This window comes from Hemibagrus wyckioides, linkage group LG02 (assembly GCF_019097595.1).
Source record: "Hemibagrus wyckioides isolate EC202008001 linkage group LG02, SWU_Hwy_1.0, whole genome shotgun sequence".
In the NCBI taxonomy this organism is placed as follows: domain Eukaryota; kingdom Metazoa; phylum Chordata; class Actinopteri; order Siluriformes; family Bagridae; genus Hemibagrus; species Hemibagrus wyckioides.
The window spans coordinates 21,305,429-21,332,095 of record NC_080711.1 but is presented as its reverse complement, the minus strand read 5'-3'; the positions used below and the strand labels follow the sequence as shown (position 1 = coordinate 21,332,095).

General features: G+C 37.2%; 1 protein-coding gene and 4 gene segments (V, D, J or C); all 5 read right to left on the bottom strand.

The window, feature by feature from the left end:
* Nucleotides 1-2,341: 2,341 nt before the first annotated feature.
* On the bottom strand, nt 2,342-5,317 carry LOC131343410 (uncharacterized). 2 transcript variants are annotated; one of them, XR_009203138.1, is made up of 2 exons: nt 4,323-5,317; nt 2,342-3,655 (listed from the first exon to the last, which is right to left on the bottom strand). XR_009203138.1 is itself a non-coding variant. In XM_058375084.1 (2 exons), the coding sequence occupies exons 1-2, from the start codon at nt 5,094-5,096 to the stop codon at nt 3,452-3,454; spliced, it is 753 nt and encodes a 250-aa protein (XP_058231067.1). In that variant the 5' UTR covers nt 5,097-5,129; the 3' UTR covers nt 2,580-3,451. The 2 variants fall into 2 exon arrangements, 1 of the variants encoding a protein (XP_058231067.1); XM_058375084.1 differs by having other exon boundaries at nt 2,580-3,655; nt 4,548-5,129.
* Nucleotides 5,318-13,834: 8,517 nt separating this feature from the next.
* LOC131364350 (Ig heavy chain V region 914-like) lies at nt 13,835-15,290 on the bottom strand. The segment is given in 3 exon segments: nt 13,835-13,905; nt 14,841-15,155; nt 15,245-15,290. Coding segments are annotated over 3 exon segments (432 nt in total).
* A 3,492-nt stretch (nt 15,291-18,782) lies between these two features.
* On the bottom strand, nt 18,783-19,264 carry LOC131362691 (immunoglobulin heavy variable 1-46-like; the record flags this gene model as incomplete). The annotated part of the segment is given in 2 exon segments: nt 18,783-19,081; nt 19,166-19,264. Coding segments are annotated over 2 exon segments (339 nt in total), but the record flags the coding sequence as incomplete, so codon positions are not given.
* A 1,850-nt stretch (nt 19,265-21,114) lies between these two features.
* LOC131362667 (Ig heavy chain V region 914-like) lies at nt 21,115-21,588 on the bottom strand. The segment is given in 2 exon segments: nt 21,115-21,422; nt 21,516-21,588. Coding segments are annotated over 2 exon segments (351 nt in total).
* A 3,187-nt stretch (nt 21,589-24,775) lies between these two features.
* Nucleotides 24,776-25,322, bottom strand: LOC131364342 (immunoglobulin heavy variable 3-33-like). The segment is given in 2 exon segments: nt 24,776-25,200; nt 25,277-25,322. Coding segments are annotated over 2 exon segments (471 nt in total).
* Nucleotides 25,323-26,667: the final 1,345 nt, after the last annotated feature.

The window sequence follows — 26,667 nt, the reverse complement described above, 5'->3', positions numbered from 1 at the left end:
ACTGAAGAATCATTTGAATGATGATGATGATGATGATGATGATGATGACCCACAACCGACTCTTAACAACAAAATATAGAAGACTCCCGCAAAACAGGTAAGATGACTGTCATCATGTGAATGTTATATATTATATGATTGATTTGTACAGGACTTATTACCAATTATTTTTATACAGGAGTAATTCTCTGATTATTGTCATGATTTTATTTTATTGTTTGTTCTGTAAAAAAAATCAGGGAATGTTTGTTTAATTGCAAGGTTTGTTTTGTCCAAACAACCAACCAACAGTCAAAAACTCCAAAGAAGTTAAATAAAACAAACAAACAAACAAACAATATATATATATATATACACACACAAATCTCATGTTTGAGAATAGATCCACAAAATATTTTACACATAAACGTAATCTACTTAATTTCAGCTACATGTGGGCAGGGGTGTGTTGGTGATGCGGGGTAGGGGGATTAAGCAGGGAAGTTGTTTTGTTGTTGTTGTTAATGCTAGAAAAAGGCTTTAAACATTTTAAGATAGCCCTCTCATTTGATTGGCACAAGTTCTTATAATAAACTTCTTTTTTTCTGAGCTTGACACCCCTACTTTAGTGGCCCTAACTGTAGTGCCCTGACAGTCATAAGGCCACAAGTCTCCATAAAGGATTCTATTGAAAACTTTTAAAACATAAATTTCAAATTCAATAGTCTTTATTTGTTTTCATCATATTGTCATAAAACTTGTTGTTTAAAAAATACATTTTTCTAATGGATAGATCATTGTTTTTCTGTTTTTTTCTGAGGCCCTGTCCACACGAACACGGGTATTTTTAAAACCGCAGCTTTTTTTATGCGGTTTGGCCGTTCATCCACATGCAAACGCAGCATCAGGTCACTGAAATCGAACATTTTTGAAAACTCCTGCCAGGGTGAAGTTTTTTAAAAACTCCGGTTTCAGTGTTATCGTGTAGACAGAGAAACCGGAGATTTTTGGCTTGTGACGTCAGTGTACGCGCCGTTGTTTCCTTTGTTTGATGTCAGATTGTGCGCCACTGTCTTCTTTGTTTACATGAAACAAGTCTGTGCAATGGTGGATGTAGCCAAAATATTGCTGCTGATAACTGCGCTAACAGGGCTTCTAACATGTATTCAGATACATGCCCAGTTTTTCCATTACATTGCGGAACAGAGATGTCAGAACGCAATCCTACGCCGGACACTGCTTATGACAACTCTCCCTCGACACCCATCTCGCCGCCATCGTCGCCGGTTTTGAACTCTAGTTGGTGGGAGAAGTTCGAGAATGAAATGGTCATTTCTGAAAAATGGCGAGAGAATTTTCGCATGTCAAGGACATCGCTGTTGTCTTTGAGTGAGCTGCTTCACCCACACATTGAAGAAAAGACAACTGTAATGAGATCACCTGTCAGCGTTGTAAAAAAAGTTAGCTGACATGGGGAGATTACGGAAGATGGCAAACGCCTTTGGACTGTCAAGACAGGTGGTGTCAAAAATAGTAAGGCAAGTGTGTGAAGCTATTACAGTCCATTTGGGCCCTGTCTATATACAATTACCTGTCACTGAGTCCAAAGTAGAGGAACTTGTAGCAGGCTTTCACCGAGCCCATGGCATCCCTCAGTGCATCAGTGCTGTGGATGGGACTCGTGGAAATAAGACAGCCATCCACAAATGCTATGGATTACTTGAACAGAAAGGGGAGATTCTCTCTTAACATTCAGGCTGCGTGTGACTACAAGTGTTCATTTTTTGATGTCATTGTGAAATGGCCGGGTAGTGTCCACGATGCCCGTATTTTTGCAAACTCCATACTCAACACACATTTGAAAAATTTGCACAATCCCTTCCTCAAAAAAACAAATTCTAGAACATGAGGAATCCATTCCAGTTTTCCTTCTTGGGGACCCAGCATATCCTTTGCCTAGGCATATCCCTACCTGATGAAGGAGTATGAAAATGGGGGGAGCATTGTTCAGGAACAGTATTTTGGACTGTCCTTATGTCAAGCTAGAATGTTCATTAAATGTGCTTTTGGCAGACTGAAAGCACGGTTTGTGTTGGACAGGGAGATGGACATTAATCTAAATGATCTTCCCTTTGTCATCTGTGCCTGTTTTGTGCTCCATAACTATTGTGAGGCCACTAAGGAGATGATGGGCGAGAACATCAAGTCAATTCAGCATGACAAGGACAACCAGCCAGACACACAGACTTATTTCAGAGCCGACTGCATCACAGGAGAGGGGAAGAGGGTCAGGAGAGTGCTTACAGAATTCCTTGATCCATAAAATGACTTCTTTCTGTTGGCTGCTTATACCAGTCTTCTCTGCACTGTATGTGTGTGTTACATGCCAGTCAAACCTGAACATGTAAAAAAGTGTGTTAAGTTAAACGTTTTTTTTTTTCCATTCCCACAGGTAATCATTGTTAACACAATTTTATTTAAAATGAAAGCTGTATGTGGTTGTCATGTTCTTGAGATTACAGCACTTATGGCACAGAGCATTAATCTTATGTTAAATAATAACATGGACATCTGAACAGTTTTTGAACTTTTTTTTTTTTATTGAATAAATTTTTGATATTGTTGGCACTGAAACAGCCACTGCACAAAATGTCATAACTTGCCTGAATACTGTTTCAGCACAATTTAACAAATGAACTTAATGAGCATTGTCAGCTCATTTTGGTGTCACCAACATCCACTTAAAATAAAATAAAGTAGCATAACCTGACCTCATAACCTAAAATTGAGGGTTAAATAAAGTAGGTGGCAAAATCATGTTGTTGGCGGGCCAAGACAGCAACTAAGAAACAAAATCAAAAACCCATGTAATGAGGAAGGCACTTGCAAATTACAAGATAGTACAAAATGAGCTGTCTTTACAGAAAAACTTTTTTGTACAACAAAATTTAAAAGGTTTGACAGCCCATTAAAGACTTCTTATATTCCAGTGCTAGCTGTTTTGTATATAGAATATCGGAGCTGCCTAACAGCTAACACAACACATTCAACAACTCAAGAACAGGTGGATTTCAGCAACAGTCTTTAAACACAAAGTTTTACTTAGTCATGACTCTAAAGTATATTAATAATAATAAAAAAACAATAAATAAAAATGAATAAAATACAAAGATGCAGCTCAAACCATAGCCTTCTAATGTTTTGTGGCAAGAATTTCAAATGTCATCCTGAAAAAGGGCTTGTGTGATGGAAAACTGCCCGTATCTCTGTACAGGTGAGGTAGAGCCAGGTGTATGTGGTGATAGACTTATAGTAGTGTTTGGTGGAAATGTGGAAGGTGTAGTGTTGGGTGGAAATGTGGCAGCTATAATGTTGAGTGGTGGTGAAGATGCATAGATGCGTCCATAAGGGCCCCTGGTTTGGTATGGTGGCACGTTGAATGGTTGTGGTAGTGGATGCATTATAACTTGTCTCAGTAGTGAAAATCCATCTGCAATTGACTCTCAAGACTAGTAGATAATTTCCTGAAATTTTCAGAAGCATGCCTCTCCGATGTCTCCATCATGTCCAAAATTCTCTTTTTCATCTGGATGTCTTCTTCGACTGCATACAGCAACTGTGTCTCAGCTGGAAGCTTTCTTTTAAGTCTGTCCTGTTTGTGTGCTTTGAGTTTTGCCTTGAAAAGAGTAGATTAAAATAATTTTTTCAAGCTAGCATACATAATGTTAAAACTACATAGGCAAGAATGACAATATACATTACAACGAATAAGTTAGCCACATAACTACATGTGTTGTGGTTCACAACAACACCATTGGTGGAATATAACCAAGTATATTTACTCAATTACTGTACTTAAAGGGAGAGTCCACCCAAAAAACACAATTCTGTCATCATTTACTCACCCTCATGTTGTTCCAAACCTGTATGAGTTTCTTTGTTCTGCTGAACACAAAAGAAGATATTTTAAGTAATGTTGGTAACCAGAGAGTTGACGGAACCCACTGACTTCCATTGTATTTTTTCCTTCTATGGGAAGTCAATGGGTGCCATCAGCTGTTAGGGGACCAACTTTTTCAAAATATCTTATTTTGTGTTCAACAGAACAAAGAAACTCATACAGGTTTTGAGGGTGAGTAAATGATTTTGCATTTTTGGGTGAACTATCCTTTTAAGTACAGTTTTGAGGTAATTATATTTTGGGTATTTCCATTTTGTACTACTCTATTTTGAAGGCAAATATTGTACTTTTTACTCCAGTAAATTTATTTGATAACTCAGTTATTACTTTGCAGATTCAGAATATTAATACTCAACAGTATAAAAAGTAAGATGAGCCCTACCTTTACCAAATGTTTCACTAAAGAGATGAGCACATTAATACATCAATACTTAAAATCCAGTAAAAAAAAAAATCTGTTATTCTAAAAGGGGCCATTCTGCACTTTTACTTTTACTGATATTTATATTCTTCTACACAGTACTGGTAGGCATATAGAGTTAGTCTGCAGTTTACTTTTATAAACATATGCATTTGCTTAATGATCAACGATTAAACGCTAAAATACATGAAGTAGATCTCTTCTCTCCTTCACCACCGAGGGGGCCAAATTGCTGCCGTCAGACTCTTGAAGTTTATCAGACACAGAAGACATTTCCACAAACGACAAGTCAAGTGTAGATGAAGATGCAGAATCCGATCTGCAATGAGAAGCCGTAATAACATCTGTCGTTTCTATACCAGATGAAATGGTAGTCGTTGCTGGTGAACCACCCCTTATCAGCTCACATACTTCAAAGTAGAGTAGAACCACTCTGCCGTGACTGCTTTTCCGACCGGAGTCCACCGCTTGTCTGTATTTCCCCCGTATCACCTTTAGCTTGTTGGTGATGATGGCCCTGGTTATATCCTCTTTCCGATGAGGAAATTCTGTGGACGTCTCAGGAGGGTACTGCTCAAGGAAAAGAGCTAGGACGTCAGCGTACTTGGACTGACAAGACTCCCAGTCCACGTTTTCCTGTGTTTTAGTATTTTTATATTCAGTTGTGACGTTAAGAAATAATTTTACTTCATTATCAGTCCACACATATGATTCTCCCCTTCCTCGGTGTGCCATGTTGTTAGCCTAGCGGAACCGGTAATAACATTTTTCTCAGGCTTCTGATTGGCCAACATGGCTTTACGGTTGAGATTATATTGCCACCTGTTGGTTTGGCATGCTCTTGACAGTGCTTCAGACTGCGTTTTTGCGTTTTCATGTGGACAAGATTTTTTTTTAAAAATGAAGGAGGAAAAACTCTGTTTTTAAAAATACCCGTGTACATGTGGACTAGGCCTCAGTCTATGACCCGGCTCCACGAGTCCGCTGAGAATCAACTGAATCAGTCTATGACCCGGCTCCACGAGTCCGCTGAGAATCAGCTGAATCAGTCTATGACCCGGCTCCACGAGTCCGCTGAGAATCAGCTGAATCAGTCTATGACCCGGCTCCACGAGTCCACTGAGAATCAGCTGAATCAGTCTATGACCCGGCTCCACGAGTCCACTGAGAATCAGCTGAATCAGTCTATGACCCGGCTCCACGAGTCCACTGAGAATCAGCTGAATCAGTCTATGACCCGGCTCTGAGAGTCCACTAAGAATCAGCTGAATCAGTCTATGACCCGGCTCCACGAGTCCACTGAGAATCAGCTGAATCAGTCTATGACCCGGCTCCACGAGTCCACTGAGAATCAGCTGAATCAGTCTATGACCCGGCTCCACGAGTCCACTGAGAATCAGCTGAATCAGTCTATGACCCGGCTCTGCGAGTCTGCTTTTTCTCTGCTATGTTTAAGAACTGCAATAATGTTAATGTATAATATATAATGTTCTGTATTGTTTCATAAAAAAAAACCTTGGACTCATGAATCATGAGTTAATATGCAGAATCGGATCATTTAACTGGGGTGAGTCAGTCAGGTCCCATCTCAAAGAATTAAAATGATTCCTGCTGCTGTAAATGAACACAAACTGCTGGTATGTTGTTGGGCTGAATGTTTCAGTATAAATGGTTCAAATGCAGGATTTCATTTGCATGACACGCCCACTAGAGATATAAAAACATTCACAGAGGAACAGCTGAGATGAGAAAAAGCTTCCTGTAAGACTCTGGGTGTGTTTCATGCTGTCAGGTTCATCACTGCTCTTTACTCATTAGATCTCATGTCTTTTTAATCCATCACTGTGTATCACTGTAACTCAAGCTGAATGCGTATTAATGAGATGTTAAAAGATGATTTCATATACAGACTGCAGACACACAGGGAAATCAAACACCATTTTGTTCCTTTGACCTCCTTGGATCTGAAAATGTGGGTTTATCATGTGACTAGAGCAAGTATGTGTTTTTGTACTGATGTCTAAGGGGAAGTATCACTGTGTGTCACGGGCGCAGTAATAAACTGCAGTGTCTTCTGTCTTCATGCTGTTCATCTGCAGATACACCTGCTTCTTACTGTCGTCTCTGGAGATGGTGAAACGGCCCTTAAAAGTGCTGGAGTAATATATGTAACTACTACTACTGTAGATGCTTGCAACCCATTCCAGTCCTTTTCCAGGCGCCTGTCTGATCCAAGCCAGGTAATGGCTACTAATGTCTAATCCAGAGGCTGTGCAGGTCAGTTTATGAGACTGATCAGGTTTGATGATCACTGGATCAGACTCGATCAGTGTCTGACTGCAGGAATCTGCAAGAACATACAAACATTTATGTTCATGTTAAAAAAGCAAATATGAAAATCCTTAAAATGATGCTCTATATGAAATGAATAATTATACTAACATTGAATGAACATTGCTAAAGAAAAGTAACTCAAAACACTGCCTAGTCCCATCTCAAAGAATTAAAATGATTCCTGCTGCTGTAAATGAACACAAACTGCTGGTATGTTGTTGGGCTGAATGTTTCAGTATAAATGGTTCAAATACAGGATTTCATTTGCATGACACGCCCACTAGAGATATAAAAACATTCACAGATGAACAGCTGAGATGAGAAAAAGCTTCCTGTAAGACTCTGGGTGTGTTTCATGCTGTTTCGTTCACACGAGAGAAAGCTGTCCTCTCTATGAATCAGAAATCAGTAACTTGGTCCTGTATTGAGAATAATTTCACCTTTATCTAAAATACAGCAGAAGCAGAAGATCTCAGTGACAGAATAAGTAAGGAATAAAACACATGGGGCATGATGTTGTATGAAAATAATCAAGGACAGGGTGCTGGGATACAGTAGCATGTGTGGACGTGTTTTGTTCTTCTAATACCTCTCTTTGTATCTTGTTGTTTATTGACTCAACATTATTGGAGGAATTATTGTATCAATTTGAACTCAGTTATATGAAGTAAAAACTGCTTTCAAACATGTGAAACAGATGGAATGTTAACTGGACATTCAGACATTTTTCATTTCAAACAGCAACATATTCTTCATAACAATGAACTGAGTAAACTTTTTATTAGTTTTTGTTAAATAATTAGCTGAGTGTTTAGACTGTAAGTGTTTGTAATGTGGGAATTAGTTACTTGGTAAAATGTTGTTTGTTATTTAATTTAAGAAGTGAATTGCACTGCAGCTTGTCGTGTCACTGTGTGGATCACGAGCGCAGTAATACACAGCTGTGTCTTCAGTCTGCATGTTCTGTCCCCCTAAGGTCACAGTGTTACTGGAAGTGTCTCAAGAAACCACAAACTTGTCTTTAAGTGAATCTTTCTTATGAATATCCCCATTATAATAAATTATATTGATCCATTCTAAAGCTTTTCCTGCAGGTTGTCGAATCCAATCTGTTCCATAGTGGCTGCTGCTATCAGTGATAGAAGCTCCAGACACTTTACAGGTGATGGTTAAAGTGTCTCCTGGCTTTATAAGCAGTGAGTCTGGCTGGATGAGCTCAGTAGCACAGAACTGTGAAAAGAGAAAAAGAAAAGGTTGACATGTCCAACTGAAAGGATCAGATGAAATAATAAAGCTTGAATCCAAACACTCACAGGGGGCGAGAGCCAGCAGCAGCAGTGGAGCTGAAGCTAACATGTTTGTGTTGAAGGAAGACTAATGAGCAGTTGAAAACTGATCTATTTCCAGTTCCCTCAAATTCATCTGAATCTCTGCCGTAATACATGAAAATAATAATAATTAGATAAACAATCCTTTATGTCGTTATCAGTCATGTGTAAGCTGCACTCTAGAGAATTACATTAACACAGAAATGATGCTCATGTCAAATTTGACTCTCACATGGTGAAATACTGCAGTGTTTTCTGAACAGCATGAACTACATTTAACATTATAATCAAACCGTTCAATAGAACATGATGTTCATTCTGGTATAGTCTGCCCTCTAGAGGCTTTAACTGATGAATCCAGAGAGAAATAGCTGAGAAGATTCTAGATCAGGTGTTTTTAAATTCTGAAGAAGAATTGTAATCTCTAGTGAGCAGAAGGCAAAGCTGAAATCTAATATCTATCAACAACTCAACAGTGAAACTATTCTCTATACTTCTTCTTCTTTCTTATTCAAAAGTTTAAAATGATCTTCTTCAAGAAATTGAATCAGGAATCCTCATAGGCCCATGGTTACTGTTGTAGATAGGACATTATTTACACTTACATTATTTACTGTCCAGTGTCACCCAAATGAAGATGGGTTCCCTTCTGAGTCTGGTTCCTCTCAAGGTTTCTTCCTCATTTCATCACAGGGAGTTTTTCCTTGCCATTGTCGCCTCAGGCTTGCTTATTAGGGATAAATAGGGATAAAATAGTTTAATAATTTCATTTAATATTTCTTTTTTTTCTCCTTTCTGTTTCTCTACTTTTGTAAAGCTGCTTTGAGACAATGTTCATTGTAAAAAGCGCTATGCAAATAAATTGAATTGAAAAATTATCTTCTAATAACATTATAAATATTGAAACAGTTTACATCTAATACACTAAGAAAAGAGTTAAAATCTAATTTGTAATTTTAATTATTACCATTTATTTGAGATAACATTTGAAATAATAAATGAAGAAAAAAAAATATTACTAAATATCAACTAAGTAAACACTTGTATTATTTTTTGATAAATGCTGATCTAGTTGTTTAAGCTGAGTTTATGATAATGTGGGGATTAGTTACTGTGTAAAATGTAGTTGTGACGGTGGCTGATATTTCTCTATATGTAGCTGTAAGGTGAACATTTTGCATATTCATTTACCTATTGTTTTGCTGGTCTTCTACATGTTTTTATAACCACAGTGAAAAATGTTCTTTGGTGCTTAAGTTACTTTATATTTATTTAAAACTGAATAAGCAACTTAAATTTAGTATATAAATGACTTTCAACCTCTAAACTGTAACACCCAGAAGAACATTCTGGTTTGTTCAGAAACTGTCATTTTTTCTTCTGTGTGTTTAAAATAAACTGAAATTAATTAAAGAAATAATTCAGGTCACAAATCATCACTGATTCATTTAGTCAGGAGCTCATGCCAACAACTTGTCTGTTATTAAATCTTTGTGAATGATGGAATAATTTTAAGTATCTGCTTCTCTTTTTTTACTTATCCGTTTCAAATAAACCACATGGAGGTAAACCCTTTACCCAGTAGACATTGAGAGGAGTTCTCTAATATGTTTTAGTCTTCAATGTTTCACATAAACCCATAATATGAAATGTTAACATTTTAAACCTGCAAAAGAAATTAAAGCATTCACTTAATCAATTAATCTGTAAAGCTCAAATCTAGCAGAGGTTTCACATCATCATGATAATGACTGAGGGATAATGGAGGATAGAATGTATTTTTTTATTTTGTTTTCATAAAATGCTTCATATCTGGTGTAAATATGGTCATATGTAGCACAAATCATCCTAAATTATGAAAAATCAATACGTGTCTGATAATGAGTGATAGTGAATGAGTCTCATACAGAATGCAGTTTGTGGATTCACTTTTTTCACTATTTGTTAAACTCTGCTGCCTCCTTCAGTTGTTTCAATTATTGCACCTCACACTGTGAGAACAGACTGTGTGTTAAACACAACACACTGCTGGAAACATGCTGTATTATTCCTGAATCCACTCAGTAAACACTGATTCAACTGTTGGTTAAAAATGTAAAATAAAGAATTAATAAAGGTTCAGAATGAACACTCTTTCAATAATGTTTTCTTTTTTTATTTGAAAATTACTTTGTGTGACTGTTTTAAAATGCTGAAAATGATCACAACTTCATTCCAGTGAAAGAAAGTGAAAGTGTGACTGAGATGATTTATTAGTTGCATTGAGAGGATGTGTGTAACATGTCTCATAAGGTTTTTGTAAGAGGAATCCACTATTCTGTCTCACTGTGTGTAACCAGCGCAGTAATACACAGCTGTGTCTTCAGTCTGCATGTTCTGTCCTCCAATTGTTATTGTGTTAGTAGAAGTGTCTCTGGAGATGCTGAACTTATTTTTCAGTTTGTCACTGTAAGCTGTATCCCCATCACTATCGATGTATCCAATCCACTCCAGAGCTTTTCCTGCAGGTTGTCGGATCCAAGCTGTATCATAGCTTTCAACTGAATATGAAACCTTGCAGTGGATGGAGAGACTCTGGCCTGGCTGGACTGTCATGGAAGCAGGCTGAGTCAGTTCCACACCATGTACATCTGTGGAGGAAAACACATGGTGATATCTCACACAATATCTGCTGCACCTTTATTCTTCATCTAGTAAATGAATGAATTTGATAAAGCACTCACAAGAAGCAGCTGCCAGCAGGAGCAGTAGAGATGTAGAGAACATGGTGTGTGTTGTTTGTACTGGAGTCTTCTCTGTTCTCCAAAGTTTAACAGACACCATCACATCATATAAATAGAGTGAGATCCAGCTCTGACGCTTGGATTTGTTTATCTGCTGATGATGGGAGGAGAATGTATCTGAAATGTATTTAAATCATGAGGAGGAGATTCATCTGATGGAAGATATGTTGGTTTATAATGGGGAGAAAAACTCTTTTGTTTAAAAGTCTTTTTTATGAATTTAGTAAACCCCAATTACAAAAAGATTTTATATTTGGAACTTTCTCTTTTAACCACAATGTTCATTTTATAAATAATCTGAATGAATGTCGCTTTTGTGCACAGTAATACACAGCTGTATCTCTGTCTGAAAGTTTTGCCCCTTTAAAAACACTGTGCTGCTGGAGACGTGTGCCAGACAGCAAAATAGGTCTGGCCCAAATCTGGCCCACACAGTGCACTTACACTCGGCCCACATACCACAAAGAATGATCACCCTTTGGTGGCCCATATCTGGTTTGCCACAGGTGGGCCACGCATGGGCCAGCACAAGACCAGCACTGGGCCACACTGTTTGCTCAGAACAGGGACAGCACTGGGCCATACTGCTGACCCAGATTTGGCCCACAGAAAACATAATTGGGCCACATCGGGCATGCCATCATATAAAGAGTGCCATCATTGTCAGACCTGGTCTGCATCTGGTTGACATACCACTTGCCATGCCATCACTCAGCCAGCAGTGCCAGCTTAATGCCAGATCTGGCCCAGACCCTTTGCTATGTGTTATAACACATATATATATAAAACTTCATATAGAGGCAAACACTTTCTATGAAACATTTTTCACAAATATGCAAAAATCTGGTTAACTGCTTAATAAATATTGCAATCATTATACTCTATAAATAACAAGTACATCATTTTCCTGTGTATATCCCTTCACCTGTTAGATAGCAACACTTTTTTTAAACAAGTAAAGTAATAGTGAACATACTGAGAGCAGGCAAATTCAAAGTCCAATAAAAAGACATTCAGAAAACCTCAACATTCACAGCAAATCATTGAAAATCTCTGAATATAAATCATTTTAATTGTATGACAATTTAAAAAATAAATCTTGTTTAATAAGGTCAATACGAATTAGGAAAAAAAACCTCTGATTTTACTAAACTGAAAGGGTTTAATATTGAAATGTTTAACTATATACTGATTTATCATGTCCTAAAGTTATTTAAAAGTCAATCCCACTGGACAAGGAACAATGATTCAGTGGCCTGCAGGACAGTAATATGGTCATGATCCAATCTGAATCATAACTCAATTATAATGAGATGTAGAGATGTCATGCTTTATTTAGTAGATTTAATCTGGTGTTGTCTGCTCACACTTCTGAGAAACACAGAAGGTAAAACATGGAGATAAGACACTAACAGTCTTCTAACAGTCTTCTGTACTGGGTGTTTTTTTAAAGCGTCTTTGTTGATCTGTCTCACTGTGAGTTACGAGTGCAGTAATACACAACAATCTCTTCAGTCTGAAAGTTTTGTCCGTGTAAAGTCACAGTGTTGTTAGAGGCTTCAGTTGAGAAAGTGATCTTGTTTTTTAGTGAATTTATGCTGGCAGTATCACTTGAGCTGCAGTACCAGCCGATCCATTCCAGCAGTGGTGGGCTGTGCATTTCAGATCTAGGCCTTCACTGGTGTCCTTCCTGAATGAATCCACCTCTATACCATCATTATGACGCCACCATGGGCGTCACTAGGCCATTTTCTACTCAGCCCTCCTAAAATTCTGCGATTCTCCATAAACTCTACACAAATTGGTGATCTCCTCAGTCCCCTTTAAACTTCATATGAAAACAGCGGCAGACTTCAGCTCCTCCCCGTCTTTCAGCACGTTCTTCAATCCACAGACCGAGGATCAGAGGACAAGTGTGTGTGTGTGTGTGTGTGTGTGTCTGTGTAAGTGTGTGTGTGTATGTGTGTGTGTGTGTGTGTGTGTGTGTGAGTGTGTGTGAGTGTGTGATCAGGAAGACTCGTATTTGGCTTGTTCAGTACTCAAATGTTATACACATCTATGCAATACAGTGGAATGATGCAATAAGTTTACCATCCTACCCTGTTAGTCAAACCTTTATTTTATTTATTTATTCATTTATTTATTACTATTATACCCTCCCTGGTTGCTGAGCCCCACTTAAATGAAAATTCTAGAATTGCAACTGGACACCACGGCAATAGATACTAATCAACCGTTAATTAAAAACAAAGTAAAAAAGAAAATAGGCTACAGTATTTCACACCTCACAAGGAACAGTCAATTTTATTACGGTTACTTTTCTCAAAAAAGACATTCTTGATGACGTACGCAGCAAACTGCAATCTCCGGAGAACGCAGCATCTAAAATGAGACACAGTGAATATAGAAACACTGTATATGGGCGGGTCGCTGCCTCTGACTACTAAGGCCTTAGAGCTGGGCAACACATGATGTCAGCCACTGGCTGAAATATGATTGGATAAATACTCTTATCATAAATATACACTACTGGAAGCAGCGCAACCAAGAGAAAAGCTATGAAATGTAGAGAATAGACTATTGGGAATAATTTAATACACATTCATGGAAAAATATATTAAATATATTAAAATGCAAGTCAGTGATTCAGATCACAGCAGAGAAGGCCTTGCTGACCCTGACGGTCCGCCACTGCATTCCAGCACATTTCCTAATTGTTGTATCCAGTTAGTACAGTAACTAGTGGCTGAGTATCCAGTGATCTTACAGGGGACTGAAAATGATTCTCCAGGCTTAACCAGCATGACTGCAGACTTTACCAGTTCAATACATTTAATACCTGTGAACAACAATCATGCAATTATTCAGGTGAAATCTATCAACAGGAAAAATGTACACAATGATCTGCATCTCTCCAAAATTCTCCACACACTTACCAGATGTAGCTGTTAACAGCAGGAGTAGAAGTGTAAAGAACATGGTTTGAGCAGAACCTGAACCCAGATCCTCACTTCTCCTGAAAACACCTCTAATCATTTATAAAGGGGTTTGATTTGTTGATTTGCATATAAGTGTTTAGGCTTTCAGAAGAGGCATTGCCTGCAAATGTAAAAACATACACATTCACAAAATATTAGTTACTTACTATTTATTTACTATGTAATTGATCAAGCTGTGTGGATGAAGCAGCCTGGTTTAATGAGACACTGATATAATGGAGCTGTAATGTCTTAGCTTCATAACAATGCTGTAGTTAGAGTTTATGACTTTGATGTAAATCCCAGGAGAACATGTTCTCATATTTATGACACACCTTCAGTCCTTTAAACCTCAAAATGTTGGGTAGATGTTGTGTGAATAAAGAAAGAGCGACCATCACAGGCCTTAAATCTTAACAAAAAGTATAATGTTCAAATATTTCTAAAGTGTGTGCAGGTTAATTATACAGTATACAGTTCAAGACCAAAGGTTGAGTAAACTTTTTCAGGTGAATTGTCAGTAAAAATGGAACATAATTTGCACAACTGTTCAAATGTTTAGAATTTTTAAACATTTTTCCTTCCATTTTTGTATGTAATCATTTATTATTTAATTACGGAGGTTATTATACATAATGGAAAATAAAATGGATGTGTGTGCCGGTCTGGGAAAACTCATCAGATGCAGGTGAAGGACAATTTTGGAGGTAAAAAACTCCACAGTGTGAAGAAACCATGCATGAAAATGTATGTAAGATGCGAATTCAACAAACAGTCAGTCTGTCTGAAGATTTGTAAAATCTTGCAATAAGTGTCATTTCCTCGCACAAAGGTGAATGTCAGATATTGATAGCTGTGCATCAGAGTGAAATGAACATGAGCCTAATCAATTCAATGTAATCAGAAACCGACTGTCAAATTGTTCATGAGGCTCCGGTGCTGTAGTCAGAACTGCTATCATTATTATTTACTTTTTAATGAAGGAGAATGTTGGGAGCTAGCACTGTTTCAGTTTACTTGGAGTTTTTGTACAGGGATGTTGTTTATTTGTCTCACTGTGATATTCACGAGCGCAGTAATACACAGCTGTGTCTTCAGTCTGCATGTTCTGCCCTGTTAATGTCACTGTGCTGCTGGACGTGTCTCTGGAAACCTGAAACCTGCTTTTCAGTTTCTCACTGTAGAAAGTGTTACCGCTACCACATATACCTCCAATCCACTCCAGAGTTTTTCCTGAAGGTTGTCGTATCCAGTTTGTACAGTAGCTGCTATCAGTTAATGAATATCCAGACACTTTACAGGTCAGAGTCAATGACTGACCAGGAGTTAATACTGTGGATCCGGTCTGGATCAGCTCAACACAGTGAACACCTGTTAAAGAAAAGTTATTTTAATGATGTAAAAGCGAAAAGATTTAAGGAACCAAAATTGTATTACATGTCAAATGTAAAAACACTTACAGTGTACGGCTGCCAGCAGCAGCAGCAGTAGGGATGTAGAGATCATGGTGTGTGTTGAAGCAGAAGAAGTAAAAGCTCTTTGTCTTCATTGCTTAAATATATAACAGGGAAGGACATTTGCATAGAGACACTCCTTATCTTAGGGTCAGAATGGGATGGATTCCTCTACACGTGAAAATCTCCCCGTCTCATGAACGTCTCTAATCTGTGATTATAAATCTATAAAATTTGGAACATTAAGAGACTTTCTTAGGTCTCTGAATTTATGTGAAGAGAACACACTCTTCATATGAGCATATTCACAGAGCCGGATTCACTGCAAATCCTCACATCCTCGTTCCTCTTAACCACTGGCATGACAGGCATGGCCCATTCACTGCATAACACTGGGGGGATGACCTCCAGCTCCAAGAGTTCATTCATAATACATGAAAATAATAATAATTAGATAGTCAATTCTTTATATCTTTATCAGTCATATGTATGCTGCAATCTAGAGAATTACATTAACACAGAAATTATTCTCATGTCTACAAATTTCCTGGTTTCTGTGTTAAAATAACAGTGTGAATAACTCCTTCCATATTTGACTCTCATGTGGTGAAATACTGCAGTGTTTTCTGAACAGTATGAACTACATTTAACATTATAATCAAACCGTTCAATAGAACATGATGTTCATTCTGGTATAGTCTGCCCTCTAGAGGCTTTAACTGATGAATCCAGAGAGAAATAGCTGAGAAGATTCTAGATCAGGTGTTTTTAAATTCTGAAGAAGAATTGTAATCTCTAGTGAGCAGAAGGCAAAGCTGAAATCTAATATCTATCAACAACTCAACAGTGAAACTATTCTCTATACTTCATCTTCTTTATTATTCAAAAGTTTAAATTGATCTTCTTTGAGAAATTGAATCAGCAGCAGTGTTGGATAAGTTACAAAAAAAGTTATTAATTAGTAATTACACCATCAGTGTTGTATTTAAAATGCTTTACTAATTACTCTGTCTGAAAAGTAATTTAATTACTCAATAAGTAATTTAACTCATTATTAATTACTTCCTAAAATCCCTATAAACCTTGACTGGTAGCCTGCAATCATTTTTTTAGCTCACCTTTGGACATTTTCTACACTCCTGATGTAAAATCAAGTTTTGCCTGCTTAACATTTGTACTGTCGATGAACATGGATGACTCAAAAGTGTTTGTCGATGCTGCCTTGTCAAGTGCTTCAGTAAATTACTCGTGGTATTGACAGGGGCCGATAGTTTTTTTCACCAGGACATAGCTTACATTTCACGTTAATGTTCTTGTCTACCTGGGCCAAAAAAGAGAAGTAATTGGAATAGTTCCATTTGGAATAGTTCCAAAACAGCCACTTGCTCCTGCTACTAAGTAATGCATTACACCCAACAGTGATCAAGAACAGTGATCTTCATTAAAATTGCCCCTAGGTGTGAATGAGTGTGTGAATTTGTAACATGTCCAGGTTGTACGCTCAGTGTTCCTGGGATGGACTCTGGATCCAGCACTCTGACCCGAATAAAACACTTCCTAAAGATGAACAAGTGACTGAATACATTATAGTGATTATTGTCTTGTGATATTAAATGATTATATTTTTATTCCTAACAATTAGACCTCAGTCTGTAAGGTTGGAATCACATATCCTCAACCCTCATCCTGAACACCGGCATCCCACAAGGCTGCGTGCTGAGCCCACTGCTCTACTCCCTGTTTATCCGTGACTATGTTCCATGGCATAACTCCAACATGTTCATCAAATATGCAGATGATACCACAGTTATTGGGCAAATCAGCAACATTGAGGAATTGGCCTACAGAGAGGAGATCCAAAGCTTGTCAGCATGGTGTTCCATGAACAACCTCACCCTCAATGCCAAGAAGTCATTGTGGACTTCTGGATATCTAACAGCAGCAGACACTCCCCCATCTACATCAACGGGTCTGAAGTCTCCAGCTTTCAGTTCCTGGGCGTCCACATCTCTGAAGATCTGTCTTGGCATTTGAACACTTCAACTCTGGATAGGAAGGCGCAACAATGTCCTTACTTCCTGAGAAGATTAAAAAAAGTTCACCTATTCCCCAAGATCCTGACCAATTTTTACCGCTGGATTATTGAGAGCATCTTGACAAGCTCCATCACAGTGTGGTATGGCAGCTCCACAGTGTATGAAAAGAAATCACTGCAAAGGGTTGTGAAAACTGCCCAATGCATCATCGACACCCAACTACCACTGAGTCTCTTCACCACAGTAGATGTCTGCACAGAGCACACAAAATCATCAAAGACTCCTCCCACTCTAGTCACAAACTGTTCAACCTCCTCCTGTCCAGGAGGAGATGCAGGACCATCTGCACCAGAACCAGCAGGTCCAGATTTTTCCCCACAACCATAAATCTTCTGAACTCTACACTACACTGCTAGGACACTCATGTCTCACTACACTTCACCACGTTACAGTTCTGCTTCATGCTGTACATTTACATTTTCTCTGTATAATATAATTAAAATGTGGATATTGTTAATTCATAGATTACACCTAGTCTATCTATCTATCTATCTATCTATCTATCTATCTATCTATCTATCTATCTATCTATCTATCTATCTATCTATCTATCTATCTATCTATCTATCTATCCACTGTTTATTATCTCTGTTGCTGTTGTACATACAATGTACATAATGCAGACTTTTGCACAAATATTTAATTACTCTTTTCTTAACACTTTATCTGCTGTAAATACAATTTGCACATACTTCTCTTTGCACATACTGACATCGACTTATTTACTGATGTACACTACCAGTCAAAAGTTTGGACACACCTTTTAATTCAATGTTTTTTGTTTAGTGACTGATTTTCTACATTCTAGAACAATACTGGAGATTTCAAAACTATGAAATGACTGGACTTAAGTAATCCATATGTAATGACAACAAAAAACAGTCAGTTGTTATTTTAAGACACGAAGGTCAGGTGTTCTGGAATAGTTCTTGCAGGAACAGTATTGTCAAGTGCATTTGCAAAACCCATCAAGCACCATGATGAAACTGGCTCACATGAAGACCATCCCAGTAAAGCAAGACCAAAACTGACCTCTGCTGCAGAGGAGAAGTTCATTTAGAGTTACCAGCCTCAGAAATCACCAATTAACAGCACCTCAGATTAGAGCCATTATGAAGGCTTTACAGAGCATCAGTAGCAGACATATCTCAATATCAGCTGTTCAAAGGACATTATTGTGGATTTTGGCCGCCTTCAGCATTGTTTTACAATGTAGAAAGAAATAAACATCAGGAAAGATCATGGAGTTAGAAGAATTAATTATATGTATATATATATATATATGTATATGTATATATATTATTTTTGAAACTGTTTGGATATAGCTTGACGATAGCAGCTATTGCCACTAGGGTGCAGCTTCCTGCTGAGGGAATATTTACAGCTCATGAGGACGTGCTTGTGTAAGTTTTTGTACAGCTCTGGAGTCTGTTGTGTCAGTGTGAGTCTCGTGCACAGTAATAAACTGCTGTGTCTTCAGCTTTCAGACTCTTCACTTCTAGGTACAGCATGTTTTTACTGGTGTCTTTAGTGATGGAGAACTGGCCCTGCAGTGACTGAGCGAATATAGTGCTAGTGCCACCATCAATACGCCCGATCCACTCCAGTCCTTGTCCTGGTTTCTGACGGATCCAGTGCATGTAGTAGCTGCTCATTGAGAATCCAGAGACAGTACAGGACAGAGTGACCGACTCTCCAGGTCTCTTCACCACAGAAGCGGAGGAGGTCAGGGACTGTCCATAAGAATCTGGAAGAGAAGAGTAGAACTAGGTAATGTTATTTTATAATGATATAATGCTATTAGTCACAACAGAAAAAAACATAAACTTACATGAAATGAGTACCAGTAAAATACACTGTCCTAAAATCATCCTTCTCTGAGTTCTGCTTCACCCAGATTTAAAGTGTATGGGAGTGTTATCTATCACAGAGCTCACTGGAAACTAGAGCAGTCAAGAACATGCTGTTTATACACGACTCTATTTGAATAGGGAGTGTCCATGACCACTATGGAGGTGTTCAATCCACAACCACATGCTGCTCACTGTATAGATGAGTGGATGATTATAAGGTTCTGTGTAGAAAAGCAACAACTAAATGTTTCACTCTCGCTATTTATTAGAAGTGGAGAAGCCACTGTATTTAAATGTAATTTAAATCATTTTTAATAATACTTTCTCTAAATGAAAGAAAAGACTAAAGTATGTGTTTATACACCTTAACATCATACAAATTCACATTTTGAAACAGGCATTAATGTAATATTCCGGCATTTAATATACAATTAGACAACAGAATTTATTGATCAACACAGGGTACTAAGACACTTTATGTAATGATTGTGTGGTTGAGTTTGTACAGACTGCCCTCTAGAGGCATAAAATTCCTCTTTTCAAATGATCAATAACTAGAATACGTTATTCATGAGAAAAAGATTATAATCACTATAAATGTCAATAAAAATCATCTCACTTGGAACAGAAAAAAAAATATTAGGAATTCAGAAGTGGAGCATTTTTATCAGTACAGTTTAAAAAAGAGAGAAAGCACTCAGATACAGTATCAGTGGTAAAAATAGTAACTCTATTGGTTTAACTAATCAATCAATTTGGAAATCAATATTAGTTACGATATATTAAGGAAAAGTCAGAGATAATCAAAATATTTTGGTTCTTTGACCTCCATGAATCCACAGCTTCTGAAAATGTGGGTTTGTCATGTGACTATAGCAAGTGTTTTGTACTGATGTCTAAGGGGAAGTATCACTGTGTGTCACGGGCACAGTAATAAACTGCAGTGTCTTCTGTCCTCATGCTGTTCATCTGCAGATACACCTGCTTCTTACTGTCGTCTCTGGAGATGGTGAAGCGGCCCTGATCTGCACTGGACTAAAACTTCCTGTTACTATTACTCTCAATAATTGCAACAAATTCAAGTCCTTTTCCAGGCGCCTGTCTGATCCAAGCCATCCAGTAGCCACTGAAGTTAAATCCAGAGGCTGTGCAGGTCAGTTTATGAGACTGATCAGGTTTGATGATCACTGGATCAGACTGGATCAGTGTCTGACTGCAGGAATCTGCAAGAACACACAAAGATAATTGTTGAAGTTAAAAAAGAAAGTATGAAAAATCCGTAAAATGTTTCTCAATATAAAATAAATAATAATACTAACAGTGAATGAACAATGCTAGAGTAAAGTAACTCAAAACAGACTCTGGGTTTGTTTCATGCTGTCAGGTTCATCACTGCTCTTTACTCATTAGATCTCATGACTTTTTATTCCATCACTGTGTGTCACTGTAACACCCAGAAGAACATTCTGGTCTGTTCAGAAACTGTCATTTTTCATCTGTTTGTCTAATAGAAACTGAATTTTATTAAATATATAATTCAGGTCACAAATCATCACTGACTCATTCAGTCAGGAGCTCATGTCAACAACTTGTCTGTTGTTAAATCTTTGTGGATGATGGAATAATTTAAAGCATCTGCTATCTGTTTTCTCCTGTCTTTTTTATGAAACTGATTCCAACTGCTGGTTAAAAATCCTGTAAAATGAAGGGATTAATAATAGTTCAGAATGAACACTCTTTCAATAATGTTTTCTTTTTTATTTAAATATTACTTTGTGTGACTGTGTTTTAAAACACTACAAATCATTATGACTTTATTACAGTGGAAGAACGTGAAAGTGTGACTGAGATGATTTATTAGTTGCATTGAGAGGATGTGTGTAACATGTCTCATGAGGTTTTTGTAAGAGGAATCCACTATTCTGTCTCACTGTGAGTCACGAGCGCAGTAATACACAGCTGTGTCTTCAGTCTGCATGTTCTGTCCTCCAATTGTTATTGTGTTAGTAGAAGTGTCTCTGGAGATGCTGAACTTATTTTTCAGTTTGTCACTGTAATAAGTACTCCCACCGCTACTGATGATTCCAATCCACTCCAGAGCTTTTCCTGCAGGTTGTCGGATCCAAGCTGTCCAATAGCTCGTAACTGAATATGAAACCTTGCAGTGGATGGAGAGACTCTGGCCTGGCTGGACTGTCATGGAAGCAGGCTGAGTCAGTTCCTCACCATGTACATCTGTGGAGGAAAACACATGGTGATATCTCACACAATATCTGCTGCACCTTTATTCTTCATCTAGTAAATGAATGAATTTGATAAAGCACTCACAAGAAGCAGCTGCCAGCAGGAGCAGTAGAGATGTAGAGAACATGGTGTGTGTTGATTGTACTGGAGTCTTCTCTGTTCTCCAAAGTTTAACAGACACCATCACATCATATAAATAGAGTGAGATCCAGCTCTGATGCTTGGATTTGCTTATCTGCTGATGATGGGAGGAGAATGTATCTGAAATGTATTTAAATCATGAGGAGGAGATTCATCTGATGGAGGATATGTGGGTTTATAATGGGGAGAAAAACTCTTTTGTTTGAGAAAAGACACTTTTATAAATTTTATAAACCCCATTATAAAAAGATTTTATATTTGGAACATTCTTTTTTTCAAACAAAGTTCATGATATAATTTACCTAAAACTGTCCATTTTTTTTGTTTATCCATTATATGCTCTCAAACTGTCTGTAATGTGATTAGGACAGATGAATTTATACAAAATACAGTATACCTATAAAATTGGAATAAATATTACACACATGTTTAGTGGTCTAAACTCTTATATGGTACAACGTGTCAGACAATGTCATTTCTTTACACAGTGATGGCACACTGTGATCAAGTCTGCGATGCTTCTGCACCATAATCAGAATGATATCTTGAAAAGCTAGAACTTTATTTGAGGTTGAGAGACATGCAAAAGAGAAATTAAAGCTTTCAGATTTATTTATACTAGACAATGTTGAACACATGAAGTCTTTTCCAGGTCAACACATTTATTTTTAATGTAATAATGAATAAACTGCAAAACTTAAATTTAGTAGAATGACTGTGAGTTAAGTAACATTTAACTCTGAATTTAACTCTTTATTGTGGCCAGCCTAAGGCATACCTGTGCAATAATCATGCTGTCTAATCAGCGTCTTGATATGCCACACCTGTGAGGTGGATGGATTATCTCAGCAAAGGAGAAGTGCTCACTAACACACATTTAGACAGATTTGTGAACAATATTTGAGAGAAATAGGCCTTTTGTGTACATAGAAAAAGTCTTAGATCTTTGAGTTCAGCTCATGAAAAATGGGGGCAAAAACAAAAGTGTTGCTGCAGCAGCAGCAGTAGGGATGTAGAGATCATGGTGTGTGTTGAAGCAGAAGAAGTAAAAGCTCTTGGTCTTTGTTGCTTAAATATATAACAGGGACATTTGCATAGAGACACTTCTTATCTTAGGGACAAAATGGGATGGATTCCTCTACACATGAAAATCTTCTCATCTAATGAACCTCTGTAATCTGTGAATATAAATCTATAAAATATGGAACATTAAGAGACTTTATCAGGTCTCTGAATTTTTTGAACAAGATCTCTTTATTTATAATTTTACAAGATACAAACAAAAAACAGAAGAAATACAACATAGCCCAACCCAACCCTCTACCCATCAGACATAAAGCATCAATTACATTGTACAAAGAAGACATGAGAACAACAACAACAAAAAAAAAAAACAATAAAAAAATTAATTAATTAATTAATTAAATAAAATAAAATAAAATTAACAAATAAATAACAGTAAATGAATAACTTTAAAAAAAAAAGCCTCTTCTTGGGGCTGTGTTCCCTACTTGTGCTTTTCAACAAATGACAAAAAAGGTTGCCAGTTTGCATAGAATTTTTGGGAAGATCCTTGCAGAGAGTATCTTATTTTTTCCAGTTTAAGATATTTCATGGTCTCTTTAATCCAGTGAGGGAAAGTAGGGGGGTGGGGGTCTAGCAAGGAGTGTGCAAAAGGCCAATATTTCACAATTATAGCTACGTCTGCACAGGTTTTGTGTTACAACACCAAATACCGCTATAAAAGGAGATGGGTCTATTGGCAAAACTATTATTTCTGAGAATGCACCAAAAATCAATTTCCAGAAGTTATACAAACACAGGCATGTCCAAAACATATATATAGCTTGCAGGAGCTTGCCTACATCTGTCACAAATAGGGTCTACAGCTCTGGCCAGAATTTAGATAGCCTCACCTTTGACCAGTGGAGTCGGTGTACCACCTTAAATTTCACAATCATATGTCGTTGACATATAGATGACAAACAGATCTGTTTAATAATATTCTGCCAAGTTATCTCTGAAATTTGTTCATTCAGATCCTCTTCCATGGCTTTTATAAGCAATCTAAATACGCCAGGTTATGCTGATTGAGGAGGTTATAAATTTTGCCAATGATTAGATTGGAATCTTTTCCTACCTTAAAAATAGAGTCTAATAGGGATGCAGAAAGTTATGAAGGAAAACAATCAATATGTGAAACCAGAAAGTTTCATACTTGCAGATATCTAAAGAAATGGGACCGGGGAATCTTAAATCTGTTAACTAATTCATCAAAAGACGCAAAAGTATTATTTATATAAAGATCTTGTAATGTATATATCCCACTCTTCAAATATCAAAAACCCAAATATCAAAGGCATTGTCCATTATTGAAGGAGTGAACATATGGTTTTTACTTAAGGGGGCATGTAAGGAGAGACTATGAAGGGCAAATGATTTTCTAAATTGATTCCAAATCTTTAGGATTTATAAGATTAGAGGAATAGCGAGAGACAGGTTCAGGCATTGGAAGTTCAGAGCACATTAAAGAGGATAGGGAGACAGGTTCGCAGGAATTCCTCAGGTCTGTTAAGAGAACTCACTCTTCATATACACATATTCAGTAAGGAGTAAAACACTTGGGGGTGTGTTTTTATAGGACAATAATCAAGGAGCAGGTGGTGTGATGTCAGGAATTGTAGAGGTGGTGGTTGTATGTGCCAATAATTAATTGTGTAAAGTACAAAGAAAACAACAAAAAACATTGTGTAGTTCTGCATACTTTGGCTGAACTGTGTCAGGGAGTTACTGCTACAAACCTGAAGATAATTATTTTCCAATATTCAGTGTGACTAATTATTATAATCACAATTCCTCTTATACAGCAGCAGTCTGTGAACGGTTACAATTTATTTATTAATTAATTAAAGAAGAATACGGTATAAACTCTTTGTTTATAGTTAACAGTTAATGATGTGGAACCTTTGTGAAATGTATGTATTTAATACTCACTGATTAAAAGTTGGCATTTTTTCTGTAAATGTTATTATTTCCCTTTTTGGTCCTCTTTGGAAATTTGATTTTAAGAGACAGTCTCAGTGTTCAGTGTCTCAAAGACATAAAAATGATGGAGTATCTAACTCTGACTGAGGATATGAGAATATGTTGTACTTATGACCACTTTAAGGAAACATAAAATGGTACAGTATATTTGTTAAGCTCTAGCGCCACCTGCTGATCTTGTGAAAATGCCCTGTATATTGAATGCACTTTTCTCTTTCACCACATCTGTGGGAGGATTTTGGACGGCTGATTAAGATGTTTGTACCACTGTGGTGTCTAGCACAGTAATACACAGCAGAGTCCTGTGTACTCAAACCAGTCAGCTGCAGATACACCATGTTTTTGGAGTTGTCTCTGGTAATTTCCAAATGTCCCTCAACGTGTTTGTCATATATAGTTTTACTGGCATCATACCAGATAGCCCCAATCCATTCCAGAGCTTTTCCAGTTTGTTGTCTGATCCAGTTCATGCCATAGCCACCAAAGTTAAACCCAGATCCTTTACAGGAAAGACTCAGAGTTTCTCCAGGTTTTTTTATTACTGAACCAGTGGGAATAGATTCAAGACTTTGACACTGAATACCTGCAACATAAACAAGAAAATATTAGTGTATAATAAACAGTGCAAAAGTTATTTGAGATTCAGCATGAAAACTCACCAATGAGGCTGATAAGTAGCAGGAATGAGGAGAGTGGGATCTTCATGGTGAGTGTTGATGAGACTCGATCGCTCCACTCAGCTCAGCTGCACATAAATACTGCATGGACACACAGCAATCTGGATTTGCATCATGATTTCATGATAGAAAACATGTGGGAGTCATGATGCTGTAACAGAGAGGAACAGGAACTAAACCTTCAACCTTCTCACACAAATTCTAATCTGTTAAGGTGATTATATTACATACTACATTATAATAATAAGCTACTACATTATAATAAGTTCTTGTTAGTGATATTATTATAGTGTTTATCGTGTGCAGTAATGTTAGAAATCTATACTACAACTATTTCAAAAATAAAATAACTTGAAACACTTGGTTGTCATTATTTATTTATTTATTTATTTATTTATTTATTTATTTATTAATTTATTTTTGTCAGTGTTGTATAGTCAGGAGTTATTGGGACAGTTCCTTGGCAGACTCCTAGGGGTCCTGGCAAGTGGTTTATTTATTACTGTGTTATTCCTGTGTGGGCGTTGCCACGCCCTTTCCTAATGTATTTTCCTGCTTTCTCACCTATCCCTTGTTTTCCCTTGATGTGCTGCTCTATATATCTTTGTCCTTCTGTATTGGTCAGTGTCGGTCATTATACTCATATGTGTCAACGTAACGGTGTATGTGTGCCATAAGGCCGGACGCCATGTAATTTATGTTTTTATGTTATAGTCATGTTTTGTTGAGGTTATTTAATTTTCCATGTCATAATTATGGTTTATTGCTGTTACGTTTAATGTAGTTGTGTTTTGTTTTGTTAAATTAAACCAGTGCATGTACTGCATCCCTGTGTTTGGGTCTGATCTGCTACTTCGGGCGATCAAGCTTATGGCAGATATTCGGGTTTAATCCCCTAAAATTGGGATTTACAGCATTCATCTGCCACCATGAACATAAAGAATGACTGGAGTTTTTCTTCTGCTTACTAACCAATGAATGAACTGTGTGTATTTACTGGTGATATATCGTTCATTCTAATAGACATGTTATGCATGGAATAAAACTGGTATTTCAAATTGTTTAGAAACGCTCTTATAACTCTTCTCAGATTGATGGGCAGCAACATCACTGCTGACGTCTTTTCTTCTTGCTGTTGTGTTAACACACACATGAATGCTCCAGAAAAGCAAACTGACAAAACTTCTACTTCTATAGAGATGCTGATGATAAGTTATTTAAGGGCTTTTGATTAGCAGCACCTGGCTGCTACTTACCATATTAATCCCTATGGAAGCAGTGAGGGCATATTTAGTTCTTTACACATGGTTTCTACAGATTAGATTCACTTTTGTTAAATAAATAATGACTTGGTGTAATTTGTCATGTGATGT